The sequence below is a fragment of the Cotesia typhae genome, unplaced genomic scaffold, assembly GCF_013202065.1.
Source record: "Cotesia typhae breed Kobodo isofemale line unplaced genomic scaffold, CoteBio_Ctyphae scaffold_91, whole genome shotgun sequence".
NCBI lineage: Eukaryota > Metazoa > Arthropoda > Insecta > Hymenoptera > Braconidae > Cotesia > Cotesia typhae.
The window spans coordinates 2,137,763-2,164,522 of record NW_027423781.1 but is presented as its reverse complement, the minus strand read 5'-3'; the positions used below and the strand labels follow the sequence as shown (position 1 = coordinate 2,164,522).

The window sequence follows — 26,760 nt, the reverse complement described above, 5'->3', positions numbered from 1 at the left end:
TAAAAACAATTCAATAATATGTTGTTCAGGTGTAAAAATTAAACGAAAAAAAATTTTTTTTAAATGAACAGTTAAATAACAAATTTTAATATAATATTTTATTAAATAAAAAATAGAGCAAGTAAAACAACGATTGATTTAATATAAATAGTTACTGTTTTATCTTTATGTCAAAAGATGTATTGTTTGAGATAAGAGGAGTGTCATATTTCATAAAGGATTAAAATAAGTAGAAAAAATAATTTTAAATTCTAAGAAATTATGATTTATCGATCATAGTTTTCAAAAAAACGAGTTAGAGTAATTAATTTAATTTATTGTTTATTTTTTTATGTTAATTAATTGGATATTGTAGAAATAATGATGCCTTATGAATTATTTCGATGTGATACACATTTTATTTTCGTTAAAGAACAACACAGTCTTTGGTATGAAAAAAATTCTGGAGAATTTTCAGTTAAATCTGGTTTGTAATAAAATATTATTTTTATTATTTAATAATTTATACCAAAATAATTTTAATTTTTTATAATACTAAATTTAGCAAACATTTTTCATTTTTTGACATTAAATTTATCTGTCACTTCATAATTGTTTTATTTTTTTTTAACGAAAAAATTTCTTTAAAAATGGACTTGCAAAAATTTTAACAAATTAAAAATGTAATTTTTTTTAAATAATTTTTTAGAACAAATTTTTTTTTAAAGACAATTAAAAAATTATCAAGTGATAGCTAACTTTAATGTTATTTAATTTTTAATGATTAAATTAGAACAAAAAAATATTTTTGAAAAATTTCACTTACAGTTTTTTAATTTTTTTACAAACGAATTTTTTTATTTTTTTGTAATAATTTTTTTTCAATAAAAAATTCTGAAGAATTTTCAGTTAAATTTGGTTTGTAATAGAATATTATTTTTATTATTTTATAATTTGTACGAAAGTAGTCTTAATATTTTATAATACTAAATTTAGTAAAAATTTTTAATTTTTTTTTTTTAATAATTAAATTAGAGCAAAAAATATTTTTAAAAATTGCACTTACAGTCTTTCGAGTTTTTTATTAAAAATAAATTTTTTTCTAATTTTTTCAATACAAAAACTTAATTTTTATTAATATTTTAATTTTATAATTTCTGTTTTAGATTGGGAGTGGGCAAGTGCCAATAACTTAGAATGTCTTGGAATTTTTATGGGATTATTGGTAAAATAGACCAAACATCTTTTATGGAGTCTAAGCTAATGCTCATAAAGGATGTATCTAATGTCGGTGAATTGTATGGAAATCACGTAATTTACAAAATAAAATCAGTGGCATTTCTGGAACTTGGAAGTAAAAATGTTAACATAAATCTTCTTCCTTGTAAAAACATAATAGCAGTGGGATTAACAACAAAGCACTTGGAAAATTTTTGGATGATGCACAAAAACAGGATTTGCTAAGACATGGGGTTCGATTAAAAGTGCAACAAATACTATTAAAAATACAACTCAACAAGCAGCGACGCTTGCTACTTCACAAGTTAAGTCAACGATGATCAGAAGAAACGGCAAAGATAAAGAAAAACTTGAAAAGCGATTGCTTGATGAACTTACTAAAGTATTTTCTGAAACTGATTCGTTCTTTTTTTGTGAAACTGGCGATTTAACGAACAGTTTACAACGAAGAAAAATAATATTGAGTTAACAAGTGATGAAAATCAACCACCGTTATGGAAAACTGTAGACGATAGATTTTTTGGAATAAGTACATGCTACGTGACATTATAAATTTAAATGTAAGATTACTTACGACAACAATACTAAAGTTTATACTAAAGTTTTCCTTATTCTCTTAATTATATCGATTCATACTTTTACTTTCATAATTTAAGTAACAGTACTTATCCAGCTCTTTATTACAGAATGAATTAGCCGATCAGTGGATTTTGCCAATAATTCAAGGCTACGTGCAGATTGAAAAGTGTCAAGTTGAAACAGGCTTTGATCATCAATCCATTTTTGAAACGTTTCATTTAGCAATTATTTCAAGAAGAAGCCGATTTCGAGCTGGAACAAGGTAAAATTTTATTAACTTATTGACATATACTGAAAAAAAAATTCTTTTGAAAAAAATGAGAAATGTTGTAATAGGAAATTAATTTTTTTAAAATTTTAAATAATTTTATTTTTAAGCTGAAGACATAAAATTCTCACAGTAAATTTTTTTTTTTTTGTTGAAAAAAGTATTTTAGATGAAAATTTGCAAGTTGTCAATCTAAAATTATTATTATTATTATTAATAATTTTTTTTTTTTTCCAAATCAAAAAATTTTTCATTTCTTCAGCTTAATTAATTTTTTTTTAACAAAAATGCCCATTTTTTAAAAAAGAAATTTTTTTCTCAATATAACGAATACTTTTAATATAAATATTATTTTTTCCAATCAGATACAAAAGAAGGGTGTTGATGACGATGGTAAATGTGCTAATTATGTTGAAACGGAACAACTAGTTTGGTATCACGACCATCAAGTATCTTTTGTACAAGTTCGTGGGAGTGTCCCTGTGTATTGGTCTCAACCTGGTTATAAATACAAACCGCCTCCTCGCATTGATAAAGGTAGATCACTAGTTAACTTTAATATCATTTTTTTCTAACATATAGTAAAGTTTTTCCGTCAGTTCTTTCGTATAACTTGAAAAAATTTTTACTGAAATTTTTACAAAAATAATTACTGACAATGTATATATTTAAAATCCTTGAATAAAAAAAAAAGTATTGGATTGACTAGAAAACCAATACTTTTTTTTTTGTCTCAATACTTTTTTAATGCATATGCATGTTTTTCTTTAATCTGTTTTTCAAACGCACATAAAAAATTTATTACATCCATTTCCTCATACTTTCACATAAAATGAACTATTTTGATAAATTTATTCTAACTAACATTATTAACTTTTGATATTTCAAAGTCTTGATACATCAAATTTTAACAGACCACAATTTATTGACACTATTCAAAAACCAACATGTTTTTGTGCTTCAAAACACCTTTCCTCAAATTTTTAAGTAACTTGATGAGGTGAAGTACTCATAAGTATAGCCATATCTACTTTGGCTAATTTGTACACGTAAGAACGACCGGTGAAAAATGAGTGCACACATTGAAGAAAGAATTAACACACGCACTGGTCCTACTTTCTTCCCTAGGTGTGCAATATATTGTCTCATATGTTTTTTTTATCATTAGATTTGATCGAAAAATTCGTTTAGTATCACGATATTTTTTATTATATCTTTGTTCTGTTTTGTCATAGGTGAAGCTGAAACTCAAGTTGCATTTGAGAAACATTTTGCTGAAGAAATAGCATGCTATGGTCCTGTTTGTATTGTCAATCTCACCGAGCAATCTGGTAAAGAGAAAATTATTTGGGATGCATACTGTGATCATGTGATAAAATATAATAGTCCTGATATAATTTATATTACATTTGATTTCCATGAATATTGGTAAGTTAATACTTTAAAATTTTTATTTCAAAATTTTTGAATTTTAAAAATCATTCTCCGGCACTCAAAAAAAAAAATACTCTTAACAAATACTCTCTTGAATAACACAAAAAATATCCAACTTTATTTTTTTTTTTATGAATAAACAACAAATTACTTATATTCTTTAGTTTTTAGTTCTAAAAAAAAAAAAAAAAAAAATTAAAAATCAAAATTTAAACCAGAAACGCGTTCAAAGTTTTTTAACAAAAAAAAAAAAAATCTAACAGAAAAAAGGTTCACTTTAGCTAAGAAAACATTTTTCTTCCTAATTATTTTTTGCGAAAAAAAATTTTTTTACTGACAAGAAATTTCACTTATTCCAACAAAATTAATTCTCTTGTAAAATAATATAATTTCAGTAGTCCAGTCACTTATAAATTTTAACTCAATAATTTTATATATATATTTGCTTTGGAAAAATAAAAAAAAATAATTTTTTTAAAATTACAAACCAGAATGATCTCTTGAACATAAAAAATGTTAATAAAATTTTTAATACTTTAAATAAAATTGTAACAATTTTTCAGTCGAGGAATGCATTTTGAGAACGTGTCAATCTTAATCAACGCACTGTCAGATATTCTCGGAGAAATGGGCTATTGTTGGCGTGATTCTCACGGATCAATTTGTTCTCAACAAGGAGTATTTCGTATTAACTGTATTGACTGTCTAGACCGAACAAATGTTGTGCAAACTGCTATTGCAAAAACTGTGATGGAAATGCAATTTTCTAAACTTGGATTAATACCACCTGATGGAACGCTTCCGTCAAATATACGACAAACATTTCAGTCACTGTGGGCAAATAATGGTGACATTATTAGCAAGCAATATGCAGGAACTAATGCTTTGAAGGTAGTAATGGCTAAATTTTTTTCCATTGTTAATAACAATGCCAGTGTAATTATTTATTTATTTTTTTTTTTTTTTTTTTTTATTAGGGAGATTACACCAGAACTGGAGAAAGAAAATTTACGGGGCTTATGAAAGATGGAGTTAATTCAGCAAATCGGTAATACATTTAAATTTACTCCACAATATTTTTAACATTATACAGTAACATTCAGGTTCAGAAAATATTTGATTTGTTGATTCCTATTAAATCTTTATTAAACTGTTTGAATATTCATATTGGTTTACGGCTTTCCTTTAAATGTAGATATTATCAGCAACACTTTTTGGATGAGACTTATCAGGCAGCTATAGATATCACCCTCGGTAATCCTATCCATTCTGAAAACTCAAGACTAGTTATTTACATTCTTTACATATTCTTGACAATTGTTGCATTGAGCTAATACCTGTTAAACCACCAAATATAGAACTTCAGTTCTTAAATTACCCTGAAATTTTACTTGCAACAAATATTTATACATTCATGAGGTTTGTTAATCCTCATTTAACTATATTATTACATTTAACTTTTATCCACTTGATATTTTATATTAAAGTAAGTAGAAAATAAATGTAAATATTTTTAAGAAAAATTATTTGAAATTAAGGTCTAAAAATTTTCAAAAAATTTATAAATTTTTTAAAAATTGTGATACATGGAAAAAACAAGATGACACTGGATATCATCCCAGATTATACTGGGTATAATCTTAAATTATACTGGTATAATCTTAGATTATATTGAGTATAATCCCAGATTATATTGAGTATAATCCCAGATTATATTGAGTATAATCCCAGATTATACTGAGTATAATCCCAGATATCACTCAGTATAATCCGGAATTTTTATCTACTATCTGAAATTTTTTCGCCACAGATATCACTGAGTTTGACCCCACTTGTAGATAATTACCATAAGTAGTTTCGAAAAAACGCGTTTAAAATTTTTTAATTTACAAGGTGGTCACCTACCTTAAAAGCAAATAACGGGGAAGTAACAGCCACTAAGTAATTTTACATTTTCTTATTTCATTACAAATAACTTATATTTTTACCTTTAAAAAAGCCAATCAAATTAACAAAGCTTTGATATTACAATAAAAATAATTGCAAAAATTTCCTGCTATCTGTTTGGTATGAATTAATTATAAACACTAACAATAATACCTATAATTTGTGATAAAAATTTTACTACTATATATAATGTTTGCCGTAATTATTTTTTTAAACATATTTTTTGATTTGATTAATATGAATAAATATTTTAGGTACTATTTAAATCGATTTAAGGATCTGTACAGACAAGCAAGTATCGATTTAATGTTAGGAAAAAACAGTTAGTGAAGAAATATTTCAAGAGAGAACCGAAGAAGAAGACAATGCTGCTACGGCAATTCATGTTAAATTACTCATTGAAGATTGCAAGAAACTTTTTGATTTCAAACTCTGAAGCAATATTGGGAAGTTGGGGACTTATTGACGCAGACCCTGTGTAAGAAATTAATTTTTTTTTTTTTTTTTTTTTAAACATATTAAAAAAAATTTTTAAATTATTAATTTTAATTAAAAAAATTTTTATTTATAATTTAATACAGAACGGGCAATCCAAATGAGACAGAAATGGACACGATTTTAATTTTAACAAAAGACAGTTATTATATCGCTGACTATGATGATCAAATTGATAAAGTCACAAATTATCAACAAGTTCTTTTATCTGAAATTGAAATGATTGAATTTGGACAGCCGGAATTAAGTACGTCGTTTTTTAAAAATAAACAGCATCATTGTATTCGTATAAATTATTGCGTAAATAATGAAAGTGGTTACTATCATATGTTTCGATGTACAAATTTAAGATTTTTTAACAATATGGCAGTTGTTATTAAAACAGATGAAGAGGCTGTAGGTGAGTTAATCAATTTTAATTTTAATAATTATATTTTAAACTTTTAAGATTTTTTTATTATTCGTTTGTTTATTCTTTCAGAATCTTTGAGAGCTATTTGTGAAGCTTTTTCAGTTGCAATTGAAATTGCTGCATTGCCAGAAATTCCAGTGGTAATGAATACTTCTTTAGTCAAAAAAATTAGTAAACAAATAGAGACTAAAGGATCTACTGGACTCTTAGACATATCATCATTTCCTCAGTTAACTAGAAATACTTCTGAGTCACAGCTTCATGCCCTCAAGAATGCAGGTAATTTTTTTTTTTTTTTTTTTTTTTTTTTATACATAATTTCAAACATTTCAGGGATTTTTTTGATTCCGGCGCTCCAAAATTCATAAATTTTTACACAGAAACTATTAGAGGTTTTAATTTAAAATTTATTTAGCTCAACACATACGCTCTTGAATAACTCAGAAAATATCCAACTTTATTTATTTTATAAACAAACAACGAATGAACAGAGCTCCTCCAAAAATTTGTGTCATTGAAATACATGATAATTTGATAACGGCTCATCTAAAACACAAAAACCAAAATTATTTACCTTCGATATATAAGTAGAGATTGATTTTTAATGATAAATAATGAAATTGTTGAGATTAAAAAAAAAAAAAAAAAAAAAAAAAAACTGAAAAATAAGGGTTTTTTTCACAGTTTTTAGTCCTAAAAAAATAGTAAAAATTTTATTTTTTATTTTATTGTAACTTATGCAATAACTACTACTATGTAAAATATGTGGTTCAAATTTCATTAAAATTGGGTCAGTGGTTCCGGAAATATCATGGAGAATTTAGTTATGCCTAAAACGGGCAGAATAGCAAAAAAAAATTTTTTTTTAGAAAACAACGTATTTTTACGTTAAATATAATTTAATGATGAAAAAAAATTTTTTTTTTCAAATTTGAAATTTGTGAAAATTTTTTTATTTAATTTAAAAAATTAAGTTTTTTAATATTAAACATAATTTTTTTTTTTTTCAGGTACAAAAGCATTCAATAACATGTCAGAGCAATTTAGTAAATTGAATAAATTAAGTAATAATTTTAGTAACGCCAGAAAATTGTCAATAAGTCATACAGACAAAAAAGCTCCAGCGATAAAATAGAACAAAATACGCAGTCAAAAGTAGTTTTTACAATCGACCGATGTGAGCCTGGTATTGAGGCGGAAAATTACGATTTTGACAATCACAGCTATGATGATAGTCATGAAAATTTCGAAGAAGATGGTTCGAAAGTTGAATCGGTGATTCAATCAATTTCACCACTTGAAAATAATTCTTCGAATCCAAAAATAACCATTTTAAATACTGATGGCCAAGAAAAAGATGAAAAAGAGAAAATAATACCACCGTCTACTTTGAATCTCGTTAAAAAAATCAGTCACTCTTCAAGTGAAGTCGACGGAGATACTGACAGCCGTAATTTTATAGAAGTCGATAAAAATGGTGAAAGAAAAAGTGCCAGTCTTGAAGAAGGCTTACCAAAAAATAATATCACATCGTCGCAAAGTGAATCGGCATTAAAGTCAATAAAATCTAATATTACAAATGTAACGAGTCCTGTTGCTACTACAGCAAAAGAAATTCTTTCACCGTTTTCTAAATTTGCCAAGGGAGTACAAACATTTGGGGCTAATTTGGATCCAAGAAAACTTAAATCTCATCAAGGTACTGTATCAAAAACTTTATCTGATCATCACTTGGATCAACGAGAAAAACTTTTGGAACGTTGGAAAGGATGTAAATCTATGTTAATTGCTTTATAATTGATATTAATCTTTACGCTAACTGTATTATTAGAAACAATACGCATCCGTGAATAATTAAATGCTGAATATGTTTTAGTTTAGGTCACTTTAAAGTATACCATGACAATTATGTTTATAATTGGTGTTTAAGAGAGCATATTATTATAGTAAATTATAGTATAGAAAATTAGAATTTCGAATTCCGAACTAGGTAAAAAATTTAGAGCTATTTCATATTTTAAAATCCCAATTTTGGCGTATTTCATTAAACTTTACTTTTTTTAATTAATTAATTTCAAATAGATATTCTAATTATCTAAAAAAATTTTTACTGTCATTCATTTTTTTTTCTAATTATTCTATCAAGGTAAATACCCAGATTTTCATCAAAATATGAACAATTTTGAATTGATTGAAGCAAAATAACGCAAATAATTAAATATTTATATTTTAACAAAATATTTATTTTAAAAATGTATGGCAATAAGTACAGCAAAAATTTTCAACGTTTTATTGGCTCCAAAATTAACTAATAAAATTTGAATTTTTTTTTTTTTAAATATCTAGCTCAAAATATTATTTAAAAAAAATTTATTTAAATTTTAATCGACTATTTTTAGAATAAAAAGTTTTGGTAAAAAAATTAACATGTAACAAAATTGAGTGAATGAATATCAACAATTTATTGAATAATATTAAAAATAATTCTATGAATAATTTAATATGTTCATTTAAAATGAAAAATATTTATATTTAATTTTTAATTACATTTTTATGAATAACAATGTAAATTTTCACTTATAAATTAAAAAAATTCAATAATTTTTAACTGCACTAATTTTTAGCTATAAAACTTATTTAATTTGCTGTTAAAATTTTTGTCTTTGCAAAAATATGTATTATTTAAAAAAATTATTTTATTGAGTGATACAATTTTTTTACTTAAAATAATGATATAACTTTTTTATTTTTACTAATTTTGCAGTTTACGGTTTAATAACTTTTTCATAAAAAAATAGCATCTATCGGATATTCTCGACGTCAATTTTTAAGTTAACAAAATATAATTGTTTTGATTTATAATTGAAAATTTTTTTATTTATAATAACGTTTAGTTTCTGAAAAAAAATTTTTAAACAGCAGAAATTTTTTTTTTTAATTCGTACAATAAAAATATGATAACAGCTCTAAATTTTTACTCCTTGAGTATTATTAGTTAAACTGTAATAAAATAATCTGTATATATATATAAAAAAAAACTCACTACATTGCTGTTAAAACAATTAGATTCAACAATAAATATGAGTATTATAAATTGTAACCAAAGTAAACTCATGATGAGGTTTTACTCCGTAAAACTCAATTATTATATCTTTGAATTCAAATCATCAACAAGTATCACATTGTGTCGATATTATTTTTTATTTATGTACTTGTTTTATTTTATTTAATTTTTTTTATAGTATTATTTACATCAGTTATAAGAAAATTGAAGAAAAAGAGGTGCTAGACTTGAAAATTGATAAATTTTCGTAAAACATTTTTATTTAATTAGATTTATTTCCTTAAAAAGAAATCTAATTACAAAAAAGGTGTTAATATATTAAAAATAGAACATTAATTGTATCGAATTTTTATTATTAATATTATGAGATTATTATTGATAAGTATTATATAGAACAGAACAGCCTGTGATAACTTTAACTTAAAGTAAAAATTGATAAGTCAGTTTATGTTACCTTATATATGTGATATGTATATCGATACTTATGTTTAGTTCTAATAGGATTTATTTTTAAAATTTTACAATTTTTTTTTTTTTTTAAATTGAATCATAATAATAATAATAATAATAATAATAATATGCATTTGGTATTTAAATTGCTTTTAAAATAGACTTTCTCATCGATTAAATTTTATCCTTTTAAAAATTAAAAATCATTTTTATATCGTCTGCTGAAAAATTTTCTAAATGTGAAATACATCCTATTAGAACGTCGATATACATATAATTTTTTTTTTTTTAGCAAATTGCTTTTAATTAATTTATGATTTCATACATCTGTACCTATGAAAATAAATATATGCTTTCTAGAGTACATTGTCTTTTTACTCCAAATAAAAAATCGTTTTATTATACTAGAAATTTGAATAGCGCGCCAAGGAGAATGCGCGCGCGCCTTAATTTGAACCAATAAGAAATCAGGTCCCAGTTTTTTGCGAATTTCGACTATTAACTAACTTCACACTTTCATGTGTATTTTTATTGAAGGGATTTATTTATTTATCAGGTACAAACGCCCTTTTATTTGCGTCAGATTACTAAAAAAAAAAATTATAAAGAAAAGTTTGATATTATTATTTTAATTAACTTCTATTTTTATTTTAATGATTTTTTTGCAATCATTTTTTATTTATTTTTTATTATACTGAAGTTAGCAGTCAGTTGTTAGTTTTAAAAATTTTTTAATAAATAAATTACAGTAAAATGCTTCTAAAAATTTTCACTTGTAATTTTTATTAATTTTTACATGTGAAACTTTTTTAATTTAATTTTTTTTTATAATAATTTAATTACTATAAATATTCAAAAAAATTTTTATATCTGTCAACTTCAGTGTCATTATTTTTTAAAAAGTATTTGATTATTTTTTTATTTCTAATTTTGTAAAAGATTGTAATTAGCGATTTAAAATTATTTAAAAAAATTAAAAAAATTTGAATATTTTTAAATCGTTTTAATTATCTGAATAGAATAAAAATTTAATATAAAAATAAAATAAAAACAATCAAATCTTTCCTCTTTACAATATAAGTATAGATTAATAATATTATTATCTACTAACCTGAAAAATTTATTTTTAAATTACTTGATAAGCTCCAAACTTTCAATCTTAAAAAAAAAAATTTTTTTTTATACAAGAATTGTCAAAAAAACTCTCTTTCAATTTTACTCTTTCATTGGAGAACTTGTTAAATCTGGGATTGGTAAGACGACCAGTACAGTGCCTGTAAATTTAAATTTTTAACACAATTCTATACCCAAAATTTAAAAGTTTCTTTTTTTTACCTATCAGTAAACCAAGTGTCACGTAAATTACTGTCCAGCATGGTATTACGGCAAAGAAAGATATCAAAAAGGATGTTATACTGGGTAATACTAATGTGAAACCCCAAATAGTTCCTCTGTAACAAGCATAGCTATTATGATATTGAATTTAACAGAGATTTAACAATTGTGTAGATTTTTATACCAATTAAATTATAATGAAAAAATTTAGGAAAAAATTCGACATCTAGAAATTTAAAAATATTATAAGTCCGAATTATTATTTTATAATTGATTTTTTAAAATTTTAAAAATTATTAGATTCTGCTAATTTCAGTGTCATGTAGCAATTTCGTTATAAATTGTAAAATTTTTATATTCTAATTTTATCCTTACCTTACAGATGTTGGGTAATGTTCTAATAGTTTAATATTTGCAGTTGTATGAACAACTGCAAAGGACGATAAAAATAAAATTGACCAAATCGTTTTAGCATCTTGATGATAACCCAAGATAACTATAAGGATTGATACTCCACCAATTAATCCAGAGATAACTAATGGGATATTGATCAATAAAAAATTAGATTAGATGGAAATTAAAAAAAAAATAAAACAAGATAACAATTTTGGTAATTATGCAGATGTAGAGTATAGATATAAAAATAGCTCCTTTTTTTTTTAGTGTGAAAAATCGAAAAATTAATTTTGATAAAAATTATTATTAATTTTTTTTTTTTTTTTTTTCTCAAATTATTATTCTTCCCGGCAGATTTATTAACCTTCGGGGAAGTTTCCTAAGACCTTAAAATTTTTGCAAAACGGATAAAACCAATGACCTCAATTTTTGAAAATTTTCAATTTTTTTAGCGGGAAGTTTAAAATTCAAAATATCATAATTTAAAAATTTTTTGAATTTTAAAAAAAAAAAAAAAAAAAAAAGCGACTACTATAATAATAAATTGAATATTGAATTAAAAAATAATGAAAATTGACTTTTTTTTTTAGAGGGCCGGAACCAGAATGACCCTTCAAGATGGATATTACTTGCCTATTGACAGTTGTCGACCAATTTTATCAATTGCAATTGAAAGGAAGCTTTCACCTAAAAATGAAACTTGACGAAAGCATGAGCGAATGTTTGAAATGAACATGATTTACTTCATGGCAATTGTTTAGGAATTGTAAACCAATATCTCTTGAATCAATGGAACAAGTTGTGTTAGAAGATGGAGCATAATTTGACTCATCAGATAAAAATGCTGTCCATTGTGTAATTTGAATTAAACTAAAATTATACAATTTTATAGTAAGTATCACTTATAATTATTTTACAATTGTAAAATTAACAAATCGCGTTACTAAAACCATAAGGGCGTATAAAAAAAATTTTTTTGCTCCAATTGATGTAAAAATAGTAAAAAATAAAAATCTATGGAAAAAACGAAAAAAAAATTTTTTTAATATACGCCCTTACGGTTTTAAGAAAATATTTTTAAAGTCATAAGGGCGTATCCTATTTTTTCGGTTTTTATATTTTGAAGCCCTTATGGTTTTAGTAACGCGAAATACTTACCCTGGAAAAGAAAAAGTCTGACAAAAATAAACAACAAAGTGGATTTTATAAAATTTTTTGAATAAATTAGCTTAATTTTTTTCCAGGTTTTAAAAAAAAATTTACGTATAATTTGCAAAAATATCTTGCATCAACATCTTCTTCATCTGATCTGACACAATTGTTCAAATTGCATGACTGAAATAGAAATTTTTTTTTAATTAAAATTTCTACTGTTAAAAAAATTTTTACCGACTCACCGGAAAATTATTAACATGCTGAGAATTATTTATGGCAAACATTTGCTGGAGGACAATTAAAGCTTGCTGTGGACGTCTGCGATAAAGAAGATATCTTGGACTAGGTGGAAGAAGATTAGAAAGATATGCTATTATGAGACATGGCGCACTTCCTAATCCAACGAGAACTCTCCAAGAGTTCGGACGAAAGTCATTGCTAAGTACTTTAATTATTGATGGAATTAAAATCCAACTTAAGCCTAATAAATAAATAAATAATCTATATTATTAAGAGAATAAGAAAAATTTTGTTTCAAATCACATAATTAAGAAATTACCTTGTATCTCGTGAAGTATTGACATTTTTAAAGATATAAGTTCATCCTGATGTTACATGATCAAGATCTTTCATTTGAGTACCCACATCAATTTTTCATATATTTTATATATTTATATATATTATATATATATATATGTATATATGAAAAATATATAAAAATGCAAGTGGATACTCAAATGAAAGCTCTGGATGAGTGTAACATCGGAATGAGCTTATATCATTAAAAGCTTCAATAGTTAAGAAAGTACAGTGCAATTTAACAAGTCATTATTTAATAAATCAAAATTTTATTGAGTCACGGCAGTCATATAGTGACTGTAAGGTTGCTAGTTTAAGTTTTATTTATTGAAATATTGACAATTCCAACTATCGTTTTAAAGAAAAAAATAAAAATTAGACATACCTAAGGACAGTACGTAGCCAATAAACCATAGGAGGTCAATAAGAACCAAACAAATGCCTCTTCTGTTAGCTGGAACGCACTCAATCAAATAAACTCTAAGTACCAGGTGATTTCCTGCTAATCTAACAATTTTAATACTTTTATTTTGGTGCAAGTAAACAGAGAGAAAAAATTTCTTTTGAAAAAAATTTTTTTGAAAATTTTGATATATTTGTTTTTGAAAAATACGTAAAAAATGAAATATTAAAAAAAAGTCAACTACACAGAAAAAAACAAGATGACACTGGATATCATCCCAGATTATACTGAGTGAAAAAATTTTTTAGATAGTAGCTAGTATAATCCCAGATTATAATGAGTATAATCTCAGATTATAATGAGTATAATCCCAGATTATATTGGGTGTAATCCAGATATCACTCAGTATAATCTGAAATTTTTTTAAGCTACTATCTGAAATTTTTTTTCGCCACAGATATCACTGAGTATAATCTGGGATGATATCCAGTGTCATCTTGTTCTTTTTATGTACCAAAATTTTTAAAAATTAAAAAAAAAAATTTATAAATTTTTCAACAAATTAATTTTTTACTACAATATTTTTTTTCGTGTAAAATACAAATAATCAATTTTTTTTACCCAATGCCTAACATGAAAATAAAAAAGCTTATTAGAAAATAAGTTTGAGAGAATGACAGTCCAAGAAAAGCAGAAAATATTATAACCATAGAGATTGAAATTAAATTTCTACGTCCACTATAGTCTGCTATGAAACCAAATAATAATCCACCAAGAGTTATACCTAGACAAAATAAATTAAATTTTATTATTTCTATTTGATGAATTGAATCTATTTAAAATTACCTAGTGATAAAACGGCATTCAAAATTACTATTTGTCTTTTATTGAGAAAAAGGTCGCAAGTAATTAAAGGAATTGTAATTGAAATAATTAGCACTGCAGTAGCTTCAACTAAAGTGCATAGCCCACATAATCCAATGAGTAAGTAATTACAGAAACCCCACCCTGTTGAAATTTGTTATTTTAGTTTTAATTATAATTATTTATAAAATATTAATTAATTCTTAACTTGCCTGTTTTTGTGATTATTATTTCACAACCATCCATAAAAATTACTATTTAATTTTTAATCTAAAAAAAAAATCTTGATTAGATATGTCTTTCAATATTTATCACAAATTGTTTACTCAGAAATGTTACAATATTCATATCGTTAAAATAAAAAAACAAGAGAATTCAATTTTAGTTTAAAAATTACCAATTTATTGGCTTCTCAGTGGAAAATACACATAGAAAATTGTTCAACAATTAATGCTATGAGAATAATTATTAAAATCCCTTGTAAAATAAACAAAACCAGTTAATCTTTCCAGTTAAAGATAACTAAAATGATTTTCTAATAAAAAAATAGTAAAGTACAGAAAAAAAAAAATTTTTATGCAAAAAATTGGAACGTAAAAAATAAAACCGATGATTTAAGAACTGGAGAAATATTCTTTGGATCCAACGGGATCTGGCTTCATTGTTTTTTGTCCAGGCTTCCAACCAGCCGGGCAAACTTCACCATGTTTGTCAGTAAATTGGAATGCTTGGACTAGGCGAAGAGCTTCATCGACAGATCTGAAAAGTATAAATTTTATTTTTTTAATTGTACACGGAAAAATAAATTTTAATGAATAATAGTCAATTTTTAATAATTAATGAGCAACTGATAAAATTACCATTTTAAACAGTAAAAAAATTTTCACATTAGATTTTAAAGACAAAATTTCAATTAAATTGTTTAAAATAAATTGCGTTGATTCTTAAATTATTTCAGAAGTATTCCGAAAATTTTAGAAAAAATACTTAAAATTTACGAAATAATTTTTTTAATGTTCTTACTATTTATATAATGTCCCAAAATTGTGTCACGTTTGGATGTCCAAACTTGGGACAATTTTTTTTTTTTTTTACGCGGATAGATATAAATTCAAAATTTTAAAATGGCGCCATTTATTATTTTTTTAATTAATCTGACAAGTGTAAATTTTTTTGAATTAAATTTATCACTAATATATTTACTTTCATCTATAAGTTTTTAAAAAAAAAATATTCACTGACAATTTTACGAGAAAATACAAAAATGTATTATTACTCCACAATACCAATATTAATTATTTATTAAAAAATTTAATAAAATTAATTATTTATTTAAATAATCGGGCAATCTCCTTCAAATTTTCGGAATTTATTTAGACATATTTAAGATTGCAATTTTAATTAATAACAATAAAACTCGGGAATATATTTACCGGCCAACTGGTAAATCGTTGATTGTGATTTGGCGAAGAATTTGCTTATCATCAATGATAAAAAGTCCTCGGAATGGAATACCAGACTCTTCATCCAGTACGCCGTAGTCACGAGCAATTTTACAACTTTTGTCAGCCAACAGAGGAATGTCCATGTCACCTATTCCTCCTTGTTTTCGGGGAGTATTGATCCAAGCAAGATGACTGAAGTGAGAATCGCATGATGCGGCAATCAATTCACATCCAATAGCCCGGAATTCATTAGCACGGTCAGAAAATGCAATAATTTCTGTTGGACAAACGAAAGTACTGGGGGAGAAAAAAAAAAAAAAAAAAATCATGAAAATTATTAACGAAAATTAAGCTGACATATAAAAATGTTTTTATCAGAAAATTATTATATAAAAATTAAAAAAAAAAAAAATTTTTCACAAGTGCAATTTTTTTTTAATTTAATTAATGAAAAAAATTGAAATTGCTAAATGTCTGGTAATTCCAGTATCATAAATTATTATAATAAATAGTAACGCAATAATTGAATTTATGAAAAATACAATACTAAATTTAACTGATTTTTTTATTTTAATTTATTAAATTATAACTAAAAAATATTTTTTAAAAATTGCACTTGTAGTTTTTCAATATTTTTACATTAAAAAAATTTTTTTTTATTATTTTGTAATAATTTTTTCAATAAAAAAAATCCTAATTCTAAAAATTATTAAATGTCGACTAAATTAATTTTCGGTAATTGTTTGCAGGTGAGATCCACCCTATTTTTGGCCACATCTAGGGAAAAAATTAAAATAAAAAAATTTTTTTTTTTTTCAAAATTGGAAAAAATTTTGACTTTCATGTTTTTGGATAAAATTTCTATTTTATCTTTTTTGATATATTTTTTTTTTTAAAAGCATACAAAAACGAATTTAAAAAAAAAAAAAAAAATTGAATATCACAATTTCCAAGAAAATGAAAATTAAAATGGTGGACTCCACTTGTAAATAATTACCTACTTTTCATAGAATACTTACAAATCCAATGGATAGAAAAAGAGAATCACATATTTTCCTTTGTAATCTGCTAATGAAATATCCTTAAATTGTCCTTTGACAACAGCGGTGCCTTTGAAGGCTGGAGCAGGTTTTTGAAGAGCTGGCACAGGCATTATGGCTGAGGAATGAAATAATTATTAAATGTTGCAATCTTATGAAATACTTATACAGTTAATGATAAAATTGAACGTTAAGCAATATTTAGTATTGTTGTAAGTGATGATGAATATTCATTGATAAAGTAATGTAAGTAATGAGAGATAAATTAGAATGACGAAGTAAGAAATTTTTATGAAAAAAATCTATATGTATAGATTTTTAATTTTTTAATTTAATTTTCTAATATATTATATAATCAGGTCAATAATAAGCATCTTAGCTGATGATATAATTTTTATTTTTACCTTTAGCTGACTGCGTGAGAATAAAAACTGCGAGAGCGTCCTTTCGAGCGAACTTTCTAGAATGACCGGCTTACGTAAACGTAACTGTGACTGTAAATGAATCACAATACACAATATAATAGCTAATATATAGCGCACAGCCAACGAAAATTTAAAAAAGCAGATGGGAGAGGGACAACGGATCAACGTTATTTTATAAATGGCCGTCATACAGGAATAGATACAGGTCAATTTACCTGCTATACAATTATAAGATAATAATAATTTATAACACTGAAGTTGACAGATATTAAAAATTTTTTTGGAATTTTATAGCAAGTCAATTATTAAAAAAAAATTTAATTAAAAAGTTTCACAGGTAAGAATTAATAAAAATTACTAGTGAAAATTTTTAGAAGCATTTTTTTATTGTAATTGATTTATTAAATAAATTTTTAAAATTAACAGAATAATCAATTTTTTACAATGAAAAAAGTGCTTTGAAAAATTTCCATTAATAATTTTTTTTATTAAATTTTTTTCATAGCAATTTCATTAATTTTTAGAATTCTACAATAAATAAATGATATGATAATAAAATTAGCCGATGTTAAGTAATTTTTAATTTTTTTCCGACAATCAAGTTACAAGTAAAAAAATACTTAAAAAAATTGCATGAATAATTTTAAAAATTTTCTAAATCTGAATTTTTCTTTTTCAATTTTTTATAGTAATTTTTTAATGACATTAAAGTAAGCTGTCACTTGATAATTTTTAATTTTTTTAATAAATAAATTATAGCAAAAAAAAATTATTAAAAAAATGGACTTGTAGAAATTTCAATAAATTAAAAATGCAATTTTTTTAAAATTATAAATTTGAATAGCGCGCCACAGGCGCGCCTTAATTTTAACCAATCAGAAATTTAAATTACGCGCTGCGCGCGCGCCTTACTTTTAACCAATAAGGAATCATTAATTAAAATTAAAAAATGGTTGGAAGACTTTTATAACATTAAAGGATTAATTACAGGTAGCAGTCTTTCAATGTCAGTCAACTTCAGTGTCTTCATCAAAAATCAAAAAAAAGGTCGTCATTTTGAAAAGTTTTGTGAACATAACCAATATTCCAATATTCGATGCTTCAAGTGTCCTCTTACAGGAAAAGTTGTTATAAAAATTAACTTAGCAGCTAGTTGATAATTATAAGAATTTTTGTAACAAATAAATTATGGCAAAAACAAAATTTGTAAAAAAATTGACATTTAGAAATTTTAGAAAACTAAAAATGCAATTTTTTAAAATTTATTTGTTAAAAAATTTTCAAGTGACAGCTTACTTTAATGATGTAAAGTTGTTACTACTTCCAAGAAAGCAAGTGAACGTTAAAATCCCTATAAAGTTTGGTAGGTTATCTTTTTTGCACTTGTTATTAATTTAAGAAAAATTGAGACACAAGTATAATGCTGAAGTTAGCCGTCAGCTGTTAATTTTCAAAATTTTAATAACAAATAAATTACAAAAAAAAAAAAAAATGCTTCTAAAAATTTTCACTTGTAATTTTTATAAATTTTTACACGTGGAATTTTTTAATTAAATTTTTTTTATAAAATTTTAAAATAATTTTTGATGTCTGCCAACTTCAGTGTCATTGACAAGTAATTAATTTGACAATTATTAACATTACTAAAATTCTAGAAACCTACACACGGCCATCCACGATCACAAGTTTTATAATTTACATTTACTAAATACACGTGAATAAATTTTAAGTGAGTATTTATTTCTATATTTTTTACTGCAAATAAATTTTATTGAACTTTTTAAAACTAAAAACATATTGAAATATTTTTTAGGTCACAAAAAGAAAATCCCTAGAATATATTGAATGAAAGAAGTTGTCGCAAAGATGATAGAATAGATCTGGTGATCAGGTGTATTGCGATAATGTACGGAACAGTGTTGACTAAATAAAGATAAATATTACACATTAAATCATATACAAAAATGTCACACATCAGATAGCGAAGAAATTATATATTTACATAATTTGATATTATTTAATTTTTTTTTTTTTAGTCAATTTAAATTAAAGCATCACCAAGTTTTATTAAAAGCCTAAAGAATCTCAAAAAGGTAAATGTTCGATAATTTCACTTTAATTTATTTTATATATAATCATAATTTACTCGACGAATATCGCTGATTTTTATTTTATAATTTTTAATTTTGCTGCTCTAAATACGTAATCTAGTTTTCTATTTTCAGAATTTTTTATAATTATATCCTAAAAATAATTAAAGATCCGGACTATTTTTAGTGAGAACCTACAAATTTTATAAAACACTTGATGAATAAATTTGGCAACAAAATGAAACTAGTCGACATTTAAAAATCTATCAAATTTTTATTGCAATTAAAAATTGAGTCCTAGTAAAAAATATACTTGAAAAAATTTTCAAAAATCTGTGGATGTTTTTACAAAATATTTTTAAATTTTCCAAAATAAAATATGTAATTACGTTGGGAGCACTTCATGCCAGCTAAAAAATATTTTAATTTTTAGGACAGTACTATTGTCACTTAAAACTAATATTAATTGTTATTCAGTGAAAGCAGAAATTGCTGAACTAAAATACGGGTGGGTTCGAGCCAGGAATTTTTCGCAGCCGTCTCGTATTTTTTCCCAGCAATTTTTGCTTTCACTGAGTCAAAAAATTAACATGAATTTTTAATAATTTTATTATTTTGCAGGTGGGATAAGAAAATCAGAAAGAGTTAAAAAAAAATTATATTTTTTTTTAATATGTATAATTCATTGATTTTTAATACAGACAAAGATTAATCCAAGCTAGCTAATAATTAAAATTCTGAGACTGAAAAATTATTTCTTTAAATTTGTTTGTTGCCTTTTAGGAACAGTTTTGCAATCCGGGGTATAATTTTATTCAATTAATAATTAATTAGTTTTTTATAAATTAAAAAAAACTAGTCCTTAATTTTTTTTTTCTTGTTAGTAACTGTATTTTTTTTATTAATTTAATTGATTAAACACGGAGCATTTTGCGTTACTAAAAGGGCTTATAAAAAAATTTTTTTTTCTTCAAATCAATCTAAAAATATTTATAAAATTTAAATCTGTAAGAAAAGTGAATAAACATTTTTTTTTTTTGCATACGCCCTTTTGGCTCTAAGACAAAAAAATTTGAAAGCCAAAACGGCGTATAATTTTTTTTTTAATTATAATTAATTATCAGATTAAATTATTTTTCAAAATTTAAATTTACCAGAAATTTATATTTATTATTTTTTACTTTCAGAAGCAAAAGATAATGATAATGGAGATGGCATCGGAGTAGTGTCTAGATAAATTGATATTTTAGTTTTTTCTTTAATCAAATATATATTCTCTTTAAATAAAATAAGTAGAAAAGTAATTATTTTTACCAGCGTTATAATTTTTTTTTTTTAAGGCTAATAATTAATTATTTAAAAAAAAAAAAAATTTTACGCGGTTTTGGCTTTAAAATTTTTTTTTGTCTGAGAGCCAAAAAAAAATTTTTTTACTTTTTTTACTGATCTAAATTTTATAAAAATTTTTAGCTTAGTTGGAGTGAAAAATTTTTTTGGCTCTGTAAAATTAAAAAAAAATAATTTATGAATTATATTGATGATAAAATTTTTTTTTTTCAGTAGCTGTAAACATCCAACTTGATTTGACTGGACTATAATTAATCACCTACTTGAAAATGGATAGCTCAGAATATGAATTAGTCCGCAACCTTACACTATTGTTCTTCTTTGAGCGTCTAATGGATAAAGGTGGCCCACGGTCATTGCATGATCTCAGTTGTCAATTTGGAGCCAAAGGTTTCACTAAAGAAATGCGTCAAATAGCTGGAGGCTCGCAAAGTGGACTACGTAAATTTTTAGCTCAATATCCGACTCTGTTTGTGATCAACGGTGATTATGTGTCTGTAAACACATTCGAGCCAACTTTGGAGCAGGATGCTGGAATAAAAAAAATAAATAAACGTGACTACGCCAAGGAAGCTGTTGAATATTTTACAAATAAACTTGTGCAATACGGAGTTGGAGCAGAAGTGCCTATTAAAAGCTTACTGGGTCATAGATCACAAGCGTCACCTGAAGTGAGACACATTTCTGGTCAGCATTATCGAGAATTTCGTGATTTTCTTCTTAAATATTCAGATGATTTTATTGTGTGCGATGAAAATGTTAAACTTAAACAATTTGAAGGCATGGAAGGAGTTCCTTTTAAAGAATTAGAGCCTGAAGTTCCTGTCGACCAAGAAATGACTTCAAAATTGCTGGATTTTTTTTGTCAAACTATTAAACAAAAAGGTCCGCTTCTTGTAGAACAACTTTTGACTTTAACAGCTGATAAACTGCCAGCTAAAATGTGGACAAATATGTTCACAACTCCCCAAGATTTGACCACGTTTTTGAGAATGTTCCCGGACGCTTTCAACGTACAAAAACAAGTCGTTTGCTTGCAAGATAAAGTCAAATTGCCCCTGGATGTTCATAAAAAAACCGAATCCACTCCAGCAGCCCCGAAGGAAAATTTAAACTCAGAAAACTTTGGAACTCACCAGAATTTACACATCGTTAAAGCGTTTAGCAATGAACATATTCCCGATCAAAATTCACAAATCAATCGAAATAGCGACACAGAGAGCGCTATTGACAGTCTTTCGTCAATTGAATCAAATCCTCATACTTCACCGGTCAATTTACAACAACAAACTCTCAAGCAGAGAATTAATACTCTTGTTATGAAAACTCTTGCAGCTAATACTGAAAAAGATCGGAATTTGCACAACCCCCAGGTTGGTGAAGCATGGAAAGTTAAAATTTTACAGAAAACTAAAATTATTGTTAATGTAAGAGAATGTGTCCGTATTGTTGATGAAATTTTGAACTCTCCACAATTGTCACCAGACGAAAAAATAGCTGTTTCTCTTGATTGCGAAGGTATTAATGTTGGGTCAAAGGGCCAGCTTACTCTCATACAAATTGGAACAATGGAAGGAAATGTTTTTATTTTTGATTTGTTTACATCACCGACTCTCATCGATGCATTGCGGAAACTTTTAGAAGATCCTTCAGTGATTAAAGTAAGTAAATAAGTTTAAGGGTGTAGTTTTTTTTTTTTTTTTTTTTTTTGAAAAAAAAAAATTTTTATAGTCACAAACAAAGATACAAAGTAAAACAAGCTTAAAAATTACTTAAGGAGATTCGAGCTAATCTAATGTAAAAAATAATTTCAAACTTTGAGCTTTGAAATTAAGTATACGTATTAATAAATATTTCATTTATCTAATCTCAAAATTTTTAAAAGATTCATCGTTAAGTTACTTAGATATTAAATTAAAAAAATCACATATTTTATTTTGTTATACACGGGCTCTTATGGCGGACAAACTTTTGTCAAGACTTTAATTATTTTTTTCAATTTTTTTTATTTTTCAATTATTTATTTTTCAATTTTTTAATTCCAGGTAATTCACGACTGTAGAAATGACAGTGTCAATTTTTATAATCAATTTGGGATAACTCTAAAAAATGTCTTTGATACGCAGGTAAATGTTTTTAACAAATATTTATATGATTTTGTGAAAGAATTAACTGTACTTGTAATATAAATGTTTATTTTTCTCAAAGGCAGCACATGCAGTCATTCAATTTCAAGAGACAGGAAAACCTGTAGACAAAGTGAAAAATGTTAATTTTAATACACTTTGCGATTTATATGAAGCGCCATGTAATTTGTTGAAAAATCAATTGAAGTACTTCTATCGTAAAGATCAAAAATATTGGTTGCGCCGCCCCATGTCTCGTGACATGCTCATTTATGCCACCAGTGATGTTCTTGGACTTGTGCCTCAGGCATTCACAGCAATGTCAAAGTGAGAATCTTAAATTTACTAAATATTTTGATTTTCCTAGGTAAAAGCCCCTATTATTGACACTAAGAGTGATCATGAATATTATAGCAATTTTGGCCTACTTGAAAAAATGAAATTTTTTTGCGGTAAATAATTTATATGTAAAATTTAATTTAATAATTTATTAATAAAATATGTAAAACTGTCATTAAATATCAAAAATTGTGATTATTAGCAAATTTTAATAATTTAATAATGAAATGATAAAATTAAATAGGGTGTCAATAATTGAGGATTTTATTTTAGTGAAAATTATAAAATGATAATTTATTGTTTAAAATTTTTTTTTTTTTTTTTTTCTTTCAGGCGCATAAATCCAGATATGCAAACGCTTTTTAATAATTTATGTGAAGAGCAAATACTGACTCATATATCTCCTGTTGAAATAAAAGCTCGCAAAAGGCAACGAAAAATAGAAACAGAAGTAATAGATCTTCGTAAAAAAATGGATGAAGCTACTGAAAAAAATATTGTATTAAGTAACCGAGAAATAAGGCTTCTTCGTTATTTATCTCTTACCGAAGATGAAAAAGTGAAGCTTAAATGCAGTTACAAAGTTGCCAAAAAACTTGAAAAACTTAAAAGTTTATCGAACGATAAAAATGAGAGTACCGATGATGATAATGATAATGAAGACGATGATAATAACGATATTGATGATAAAGATGAAGATAATGATTACGATGATTATTTTGATGAAGATGATAATACTGATGATTATGATTACGACGATAGTAATCACAATAAAGCTAACCAAAAAACTGAATATTCTAATTTAGATAATTGTATATACGATAATACTACATTCGGTAAATTTTATATTATATATTTAACCACGACAAGTAGGGGAGGAGAGGGTCAATTGAGCCAAAAAAAGTTTAGCAATTTTTTTATAATTAAATTAAAACTAAATGTTAATTTTTTTTCTCTTAGAAAGGTAGTTTGTTAAGTCTACTATCATTATCAATTCATAAATTAGACAATAAATAATGAGAATTTTTTTAAATTATTAATTTACGCAAATGCGTCAAATGGCTCAATTGACCCCCGCTCGGGGGCAATTGAGCCACTGCTTGGGGTCATTTGAACCATCAATATTTTAAGTATGAAATCAAACTTTTAATAAATAATATATTAATTATTAATTCTGCAGCTACTACAATTCACACTTTATATAATACTCAAAAAGTGTAAATTTTATTAAATAATTTCTTACCAGCCGAAAAAAAATTTTCCATACCTAAAAATACAAAAGTCTCAATTTTTCAAAATTTATTGATTGTAATGATTTTAAATTTTGATCATGTATGAGTTAGGCACATTAGAATTTAATTCTAAGAGGATAGAGCATTTTTTCAATTTTTTCGATTTTTTAAGTCGAGTGGCTCAATTGACCCCCTTTTTTCCCCTACCTTAGAAATTTATTTTAATTTTTTTTTTTTTTTTTTTTTTTCAGATTGTCCGTCGATGAGATTAAATCCACTGACTATTACAGAGTCTATGCAAATGGTTGATGAAATTTTATCAGATGAAAATATGGATAGATTTGAAAAAATAGAAAAATTGGAGAATATCCTTTCATCTGTTACTAATTTTACTTCTGACAAATTATCTTCTAAAATTATGTATCCTGAATCTGAAAAATGTACATGTTTGTGCCATGATAATTCTAATCAACAGCCACGAGAAGAGAGCGCTAATGCAACGGATGTAGCATGTCAAACCTTAAGCACTGGTGATATTGTTATTACCAGTTGTTATTTTTTATAACCTATTCTTTTTAACTAGTTATTATTATTACAATTGTTATTGTTATAGCGAGCTATCATTAAAAATTAAAATTGTTATTGTTATAACTAGTTTTTATACTTTAGAGGTAGAAAATTTTAACTTTGTCGCTATTTTTTTTAGAAACACGGAATTATCTTCCATACGTTAACTTTTAGATTGACGGTAATCAAAATTTTTGAGTTTAAATACTAAATACTTCCATTGAGCATCTTAGAATTTTTTTTATATATTTCTTTACGATTTTATGTAGTCTTCTTTTCAATATTCGGTTCAAGATTAAGTTTTATTTTTTTTATCATGCTAATGTATTTTAAAAATTAAATATTTATATTTATAGAAAATATTTCAAAGGCAATAGTCAATTGGCGAAAAGAAAAAACTTCTAAGTACATTTGAATTTTAATTAGCAATTTCATGTAAATTTTTTTTGGCTTTACAGAGAAATATTTATTGCATAGAAAAAAATTATTCAGCTATTAATAACTTGTCAATGAATAGCAAACGATCATCATGTGCTTATAATAGTTGAAAATTTTAAGAAGAGAATTTCAAATTGAAAAATTGTATTTTATATTTTTAAATTTTAACAATTTTGCCTTATCTTCCTCTTCATACTTGAAAACGTGCATGCTTTGGAGAAGAATAGTTTTCGATAATAATTTTTTAATTAATTAATTTTTATCAATTGTAAAATATTATCTCGAAGCAATTAATTTGTATAAAGAAAAATTATAAAAATTGGGTAAATATTTACAAGTGGACTTAAATTAATTTTTAGGTCAAAAATTAATATTTTCAAAATTTTTTTTATTTTGATTGTTTTTACGGCGGATTCATGATAAAAAATGTCGTGAAAAAAAAAGATAAAAATTTTGATAGCTTTTTTTGCCTTCAAAAGTTGGAAAAAATTTTAGCTAATTTTTTTGGATAAAATTTCTATTTTATTTTTTTTTTGAATTTTTTTTTTTTTTTTTTTTTTTTTTTAAAGTACATAAAAAAACGAACTATTAAAAAAAAAATTTAATATCATTTTTTGAAAATTTTTTAAAATTGTGATAATCAATTTTTTTTTTTAATTGTTCATTTTTTCATATATTTTTCAAAAAAAAAATATCACTAAAATCAAATAGAAATTTCGATCAAAAAAATAAAAATTTAAATTGGTTGACCCCACTTGTAAATATTCAAAAAATTGATTTAATTGAAATCTATCTCAGTAAAATAACTAAAAGCTTAACTTAAGTTATATAAAAAAAAAAAAAAAAAAAATTTAACATTAACTGATAAAAATTTGTTATTATAAATTTTTTCTCATGATTATATATAAGCAATAATTGTATACAGTACACTATAATAATTGAAATTATTTTTTTAATATTTTTCGATAATTTTAAGTTGATGTTCAACTATTTTCTGCTAATAATTATATACTGTAGCAATATAATTTAATGTATTATATTTTGATAACAATAATAATATAAAAATCACTAAAGTTTGTACTTATTCAAGAATAGGTTTACGAACAAAATCG

At 24.6% G+C, this 26,760-nt stretch overlaps 4 protein-coding genes across 9 annotated transcripts; 2 read left to right on the top strand and 2 right to left on the bottom strand.

The window, feature by feature from the left end:
- The first annotated feature begins 11 nt into the window (after positions 1 to 11).
- Positions 12 to 8,630, top strand: Sp3 (phosphatidylinositide phosphatase spermathreecae). The gene is given in 20 exon segments (XM_074258647.1): positions 12 to 466; positions 1,146 to 1,187; positions 1,190 to 1,389; positions 1,391 to 1,672; positions 1,675 to 1,732; positions 1,735 to 1,778; positions 1,905 to 2,064; positions 2,435 to 2,602; positions 3,301 to 3,493; positions 4,063 to 4,390; positions 4,477 to 4,547; positions 4,695 to 4,771; positions 4,774 to 4,918; positions 5,701 to 5,761; positions 5,763 to 5,864; positions 5,866 to 5,924; positions 6,028 to 6,341; positions 6,423 to 6,632; positions 7,364 to 7,432; positions 7,435 to 8,630. Coding segments are annotated over 20 exon segments (3,405 nt in total). The 5' UTR covers positions 12 to 360; the 3' UTR covers positions 8,151 to 8,630.
- A 542-nt stretch (positions 8,631 to 9,172) lies between these two features.
- On the bottom strand, positions 9,173 to 14,947 carry LOC141537669 (uncharacterized). Its single transcript, XM_074258792.1, is given in 14 exon segments — positions 9,173 to 10,454; positions 10,979 to 11,141; positions 11,203 to 11,318; positions 11,578 to 11,737; positions 12,232 to 12,289; positions 12,291 to 12,499; positions 12,757 to 12,879; positions 12,882 to 12,933; positions 12,996 to 13,234; positions 13,718 to 13,839; positions 14,357 to 14,519; positions 14,582 to 14,743; positions 14,812 to 14,853; positions 14,926 to 14,947. Coding segments are annotated over 13 exon segments (1,527 nt in total). The 3' UTR covers positions 9,173 to 10,454; positions 10,979 to 11,082.
- A 31-nt stretch (positions 14,948 to 14,978) lies between these two features.
- Positions 14,979 to 17,632, bottom strand: Prx2 (Peroxiredoxin 2). Its single transcript, XM_074258735.1, has 4 exons — positions 17,489 to 17,632; positions 17,064 to 17,202; positions 16,033 to 16,341; positions 14,979 to 15,358 (listed from the first exon to the last, which is right to left on the bottom strand). Exons 2-4 carry the CDS (start codon positions 17,195 to 17,197, stop codon positions 15,214 to 15,216), a joined length of 588 nt encoding a protein of 195 aa, XP_074114836.1. The 5' UTR covers positions 17,198 to 17,202; positions 17,489 to 17,632; the 3' UTR covers positions 14,979 to 15,213.
- On the top strand, positions 17,611 to 25,790 carry Egl (Egl_like_exo domain-containing protein). Of its 6 annotated transcripts, none has more exons than XM_074258724.1 (10): positions 17,611 to 17,714; positions 17,804 to 17,846; positions 18,500 to 18,872; positions 19,165 to 19,238; positions 19,323 to 19,602; positions 21,160 to 22,607; positions 22,992 to 23,072; positions 23,155 to 23,399; positions 23,745 to 24,247; positions 24,895 to 25,790. In XM_074258724.1, exons 6-10 carry the CDS (start codon positions 21,216 to 21,218, stop codon positions 25,206 to 25,208), a joined length of 2,535 nt encoding a protein of 844 aa, XP_074114825.1. In that variant the 5' UTR covers positions 17,611 to 17,714; positions 17,804 to 17,846; positions 18,500 to 18,872; positions 19,165 to 19,238; positions 19,323 to 19,602; positions 21,160 to 21,215; the 3' UTR covers positions 25,209 to 25,790. The 6 variants fall into 6 exon arrangements, with proteins under 6 accessions (XP_074114825.1, XP_074114827.1, XP_074114826.1 ...); XM_074258726.1 differs by having other exon boundaries at positions 17,708 to 17,846; positions 19,323 to 19,415; positions 19,546 to 19,602; XM_074258725.1 differs by having other exon boundaries at positions 17,708 to 17,846; positions 21,163 to 22,607.
- Positions 25,791 to 26,760: the final 970 nt, after the last annotated feature.